General features: G+C 45.0%; 1 protein-coding gene across 1 annotated transcript; it reads left to right on the top strand.

Moving 5' to 3' along the window:
* The first annotated feature begins 316 nt into the window (after positions 1 to 316).
* Positions 317 to 4,632, top strand: LOC132592437 (transmembrane protein 205-like). The gene is made up of 4 exons (XM_060276893.2): positions 317 to 752; positions 2,038 to 2,219; positions 2,701 to 2,864; positions 3,347 to 4,632. Exons 1-4 carry the CDS (start codon positions 718 to 720, stop codon positions 3,644 to 3,646), a joined length of 681 nt encoding a protein of 226 aa, XP_060132876.2. The 5' UTR covers positions 317 to 717; the 3' UTR covers positions 3,647 to 4,632.
* The last annotated feature ends 1,368 nt before the right edge of the window (positions 4,633 to 6,000 follow it).

Below are 6,000 nucleotides of genomic sequence, written 5' to 3'. Positions count from 1 at the left end.
TAGTTCCGTCTGTTTGCACAGCGAAATGCTTTCTATGCAGATCATCTGGCCGCGTTTGGGGACCGTTTGATGTGGGATGTGTGGTAGTGGCATAGCTGCCAAGTTTTCCCTTTTCTTGCGAGGAAGCCTATTCAGCATAAGGGAATTTCCCTTAAAAAAAGGGAGAACTTGGCAGCTATGGGTAGTGGACCCGCTGCTTTTGAGTGTTGTGACTAGCTCTTGATCGTATCCTTTCCGACCCCGCTTATTTTGATGGTAACGATGCCATTTTTCTTGTTTCGGGATCTGTCCGACAGCTTTGCTAGTGTTAGTGTTTCTGAGATTCTAGCATTGGGCGGCGGGGAGTCTGAGTGACACACTGAAAAACGCACCTGTGCAACATTATTCATCGGTGGTAAGGAAAGTTTTGTTTTGAAGTTAATATTTCAGCTTGCTAGTCGCTGAAAACGCGTTTGAAATGTCTTTGGCCACCTACTCGGCTGCAGCACCTGCTATTGTTCTTTCAGTCTGAAGGGACGTGACAGTATTGCCCTACTAAGGGGATCAAGACTGCAATTTATAATCGCGGGATTCCTTTTTGCAGAGTTCTTGTTCATGTACTCCTAGTTGCAATTTATCTGAGAATCCCTTGGGGAATACGGTATTTGTCTTTTACTAGCCTCCGAGTTTCCCTTTTGTGTTGCAGGGTGAAGGGATGAGGAAGACAAGTGTCAGCTTATGTGTTTCTATGAAAGTAAACTGCCCATCTTGAGGTACTTAGAAGTTTAAGGAATGGAAAAAACCTGTTACTCTCCTAGTTTGCTCTTCCTATATTTTATGCAGTATTCTGTTCAGATCAGGATGTGTGTTACCCTGCTGAAAATGTTTTACAGCTTGGAATGAGGAGCATGTTGCTGCAATCCATAACAACATTTTAGGAGTCACTTCTCATGAAGCCTCTCAAAACAGTTTCACAATACAATAAAAACCATGTAAAACCATTTCAAATAAATTCAGGTATGGACTCTCCTGTTATAGCAAGTGGCTATGATGAGCAACTGTCAGTCAGAATCTACATTTGTAGTTGATTCACCACCCGAGGGTCTGTAACGGCAAGGGTATTTTTGGTAGGTGATTGGAGGATGGCTGCGGGACCTGCTATAGACAATTACTGAATAATTATTTTCATTCCTACTTGTGTTTTTCTAGATACAAATGATGTATGACTTTGTGTTTCTGCTAGCCCACACCATTCTAATGGTTTTGGCCCATACCAAAATTTACATTATGCCCTTTGCATCCACTTTGTTAAAGCACTCTGGACATTTAAAGAATTTCTCCATAATTGATGTGCCCCTCACATGGCAACCACCACACATGGAACATTTCCTCTAGCAGGGTTTCCCAAACTTGGGTCTCCAGCTGTTTTTGGACTACAACATAAATTTGTGACAATGGAAGTGGCCCTAATTTTTGGTAGGCTGGAATAATTGCTTTGAGCTAAACCCAGACCTACTTTACCCAGCATTGACTGGGGTCAGAATTTACCTTAAGTAACAGAGAAGCTTCCCTCCACTGTAATTTGAAGACCATGGAATAAATGCTGGAAAAAATTGAATAAAGTAGTAGTATGTATTCCAAGTCTTTAAGAATGCAACTCACATCCCTCTGCAATCAGTGGTTAAACGCTCATTGGCATCAATGGTTCCAGATGTTGCCCGAAACCTTTAAAACCTGCACCTGGCTTTATGGTGGCATATGGTGAGCTGACCTGGCCATCTTTTTATCAGTCTAGTCAAAAGGGGAGGTTATAAGTGCCACTGTTTGCAGATGTCTCAGAATACCGTCGCTTTCTCTTGGGAGCACTGGCTGAGAATTTCGTTAAGCACTATTAGCTGGTCCATTTAAATTCAACTCCTTCACAGCAGCAATACAAAACACATACCCCTAAGAATACTGGTGTGAGAGAGAACACATGTGACAATTACACTTTAATTTTGAGGGGACAGGACATTTCTGACTACTTTGAAGCTAAAATAACTTTCTTTTGCCTCCCAGTGTGTCTGAACAGGTAAAGCAAGAGTCTCCCAAGTTGAAGTTTGGCCAAGGGAGTTGCAAGCGACTATCTTCTTCAAGTACCATGTCCACAGATGCTGATCCCCCGACCTTAGTGAAAGTGCTCCATTTGGTTTTCCTTTCAACTTTCTGGGGAATGCAGATATGGGTGACTTTTATAGCCAGTATGTTGGGACCATTCCACACCCCCACTCTTTGCACATAGATGCTTAAAGGTCAAATTAATCACAGTTAATTTATTTAGGGAGGGATTCAACATTGGGAGAAATGGGATTGCTCTGGACTGGCATATGCAGTGAATTTAGAAAGGGGAAAAGGGCTACTTTAGCTTGGCAGCAAGATGTAGGCTGGGCAAATAGGGATTAACACTGGTCGGCAAGGATATGTACTTTCTGGATTGGCGAGTCTATATTCCTAGACACCAAGCAGCTGAATGATGATGATGATGATGTGAAGGTAAAACCACCAAGTGTGGAAAACCCTAATAAAAAATGGAAATAAGCCAGTCTGAAGCTAGAAGAGATTATCCAAAACTGTATTTTGCATCCAATGGTTTTTTTAAAAAAATAGCTACGGTATTATTTTTAGCATCTGTATCATTTAAATAACCTTGTTCCTTTGTGTTCGCCCCACTTGTTCTTGCAGGTTTTGTGATGGGCAACAATCTCTCACAACATACATTTGGATTTATTCAGAGTTGCCTCTTCCCTTATTACTTCCACATTGGCTCAGCTTGTGCTTTCATCAACCTGACCATATTTGCCATGTGTCACCCCAGCGAACTTCTCAATGAGGAAGAAACCATGCAGGTAGTGAGCTCCCTCTTTTAAATATCACGTGCATCCGTTAGTCCGCCATTCTGCTTTGTTACATGGCCTCGCTTGTGATGGCATGCCTGCCTTAGGAAGAAGTGGTCAGACCAAGAAGCCACCCACGCTTACTAACAGAGCCCTCTTTGTGTTTCCTGTAACCACGGCTGGTAGGGGGTAGCATTCAGACAGTAGGTGGAGGGGCAGTGTTTGGTGACTTGGCACAGGAATGGAACATCTTGCACTGAAATATACCCTATTAATCCTAATTTGAAAATGCAATGGCAGGGCCAACCCACTGGGTTATTTTAAGGATGATATGCATTGCTGGGGCCACAGGAACCTGCCTAGGTACCAGCCATGAATCCAAATATTATTCCTGCAAAGCGATTGCAGCTACATGTGATATGAAAACCCCCCACATACCAGCTGATGCTACCCGACAATAAATAGCTCATAGCATAACTGTCTTTCCTTTCCAGATTACAGTCTTCTTCATTTGTGTCATAGTTGCTGCTCTAAATGCTCAGTGGTTTGGGCAAGTGACTTCAGATATTATGGCCGAAATGCACCTGATTGAGCAAAGCTATGGCTTGGGAGAGGATGCTGGGTGGTTCCAGCATAAGTCGTTTATGCGGCTGCGTCAACTGGATTCTCATTACAGGGAGCTGACAAGCAGACTGAGCATCTACCGTGGTTTCTCTTCCCTCTGTAACCTGTGCTGCATCGCATGCAATGGCTTGAGCCTCTACTATATGGCTGCTCACCTTTCAACATTATAAGCACATGGGTAAATAACCTGCATGGGCATGATTGTGAAAAGATGGACTGCAAATGGCTGAAGCCATGACCTGGGTTGCTGTGGAACAGGCTTCCCCAAACTAAGGCCTGCGGGCCGGATGTGGCCCGCGAGGCTCTTTTATACGGCCTCCTGCAACCCATGCTGCCTGCTCTTAACAGCGTGGTGCGGTTGCCCACTTCCAGGTGGCTGGAGCATCGGAAAGAGCTTGTGTGCATGCGTCATTTCTGGCGCACTTCCGGGTCAGAGGAGGCCCGTGCGCATGCACACAAGCTATTTCCGGCCCTCCTCCAACCCGGAAGTACGCCGGAAATAGCATGCGCTCCCGTGTATGGGGGCGCGCTCCCCTGCCGTGCACCTGCCCAAAGCTGGGTAAGTTTGGGGACCCCTGCTGTAGAGTGCTCCTCCACACAAGATTCACAGGTGCTTGGATCACCGTGTTCTGAGTGTAGCATGCTATAAATTTTCTAGCCATCATTGGGTTGGCAGCCCATGCACTAATCGACCTTTCATAGAACACTGGACTCCTTGCTGATCAAGGCTCATTCTAATAGTAATACCTGGTCAGACAATTATGAGACAATTTAAATGCCACCAAAGTAACAGATTTCTTTTTGAAAATGAAAAATTCGTAAGCAGATGCCTACAGCTGAAAAAGGATTGGTCACTTCATTTGCCCTCTGCTCCCCTTAGTCTTCTAAAGGACCAGATGTTAACCTTTTAAAGTGGCTGCAGCCTTGCTAGTTATGGGTATCAGCTTAAGGGCACCTATGACTTCCTAACTGTGCTTGGTCCAGTCCAGGGAAAATCTCTTCTGATATCAAATATATTTGATACCAACTTCTGAAAAGGTAAAATGCTCTTCCTAGCCGAAAGGTGACTGGTTTTTAATTCTACCATGGATTATATTAAAGCCTTACGTTCCAAGGAGCAAGAACAGATGAGCTAATAAACCGAAATCTAACTGCAGTAATGAATTTGTTTCCCGGCCGAAAGTGCCTTATTGTAAAACACTCCTGTTCTTTATTTGCTATACAACAAAGGTCTAATTTCAAAAGTCAAGCAGCAGTTTGGTATCTCCTTTTCCCTGGAGACAAGCACTAGCCAAGCTTGTTCAGGTAGTACTTGCCCTTCTATATAGGTTGAACTCAGGAGTTAGTTGCTGTCCAGCACATCCCTTGCCTTACGCCTTAAGTTGCGTTTACTGGATCTTCCCACCTCCATGAAAAGTTATGTCATTTCCAAGTTCAGAAAGCACTTGCATGAGAGCACTTCAAAAACAATTAAGCTGTATATAGAGGGATGCCATAGATAGACTCAGTGTGAAGGCGCGTCCTTGAGATATTGTACTCTAGAAACAAGTCATTTTATGTTTTATTACTTGTATGTTAGCAGCATGGCAAAGGATGCTACTATGGCCACAACGTTAGCAACTGGGTAGGTGTAAGAAATGTACTTCCAGAAATTTAAACCATAATTTATAATATAATATATAAAATGTGCCCAGCTCCTTTTAAAACCTATTTTAAAAGATAGGTTAATGCGATCTTGTCACAGCAAAAAGCCAGCAAAATTGTAAAGCTCTCAACACCACCCCACGTTACCCACTGGAGCACCACGTTACCCACTGGAGAGTTATGACACCTCTAGTTAGGTACTTGCTTTTGCAGAAACAAACATGACTCTCTGCAAACCTCAGCTCCCCAATGCAGGGGTACTTTCCTCCCATCTGCATAGCTCTGCCAGCTTGTTCTGGCTCTATGGAAAGGGGCTTAGGGCTGAAGTGCCATAAGTGAAACCAAGTATGACCCCCATGGTTGAGATGCAGGCTAGCTTTTACTAGACCAAGGTACTAAAGTTGGACATAAGGCAGCTGAGCTGCACAGGAACCTTCTTCAAAAACGCAGGCGTTCTGTGCTACTGAGAAGCTGGCGCTTTGAATATGGCGCAACTCCCTTGCTTTTGTCATCTGTCCTCGGGTTTTATGGGGTTGAGAGCTTCCACCTCAGCAAAGGAGGCAGCTGTTAAAGCCTCGGTGATGATGGGGGGTGGGGGCTCAGGAAAAATAAACTAGGGCAAAGGCGACGTCTCTCCAGAGGCCGAGACTCCCACCCACCGCTGGCCCCGCCTCGGAGTGGGAAAAGGAGAACTGGGGAGATCCGCCGGATGAACGAGGTGGGAAACCTTTAACTCAGAAGGGAGTCGGGTAAGGGGGTTCGCTTCCACCCAGGCGAGCTAAGGAGATAGGTGGGGGGGGGCAGGAGGATCTGGAGTGATCTTTGCAAGCCCCGCGGCGACCAGTCCTGCCCCCTTCCCCCTTGGCTGAGCAGCCTGCCC

This window comes from Zootoca vivipara, chromosome 7 (assembly GCF_965207765.1).
Source record: "Zootoca vivipara chromosome 7, rZooViv2.hap1.1, whole genome shotgun sequence".
NCBI classification, from domain to species: domain Eukaryota; kingdom Metazoa; phylum Chordata; class Lepidosauria; order Squamata; family Lacertidae; genus Zootoca; species Zootoca vivipara.
This window is presented reverse-complemented; position numbering and strand designations above follow the sequence as displayed.

Bases quoted from the DNA above. Each gene is read 5' to 3' on its own strand.
- LOC132592437 (XM_060276893.2), top strand. From the start codon at position 718: ATGTGTTTCTATGAAAGTAAACTGCCCATCTTGAG. The intron at 753-2,037 runs GTACTTAGAAGT...TTTGCCTCCCAG, and splicing joins AGTAAACTGCCCATCTTGAG to TGTGTCTGAACAGGTAAAGC. The intron at 2,865-3,346 runs GTAGTGAGCTCC...TTTCCTTTCCAG, and splicing joins ATGAGGAAGAAACCATGCAG to ATTACAGTCTTCTTCATTTG.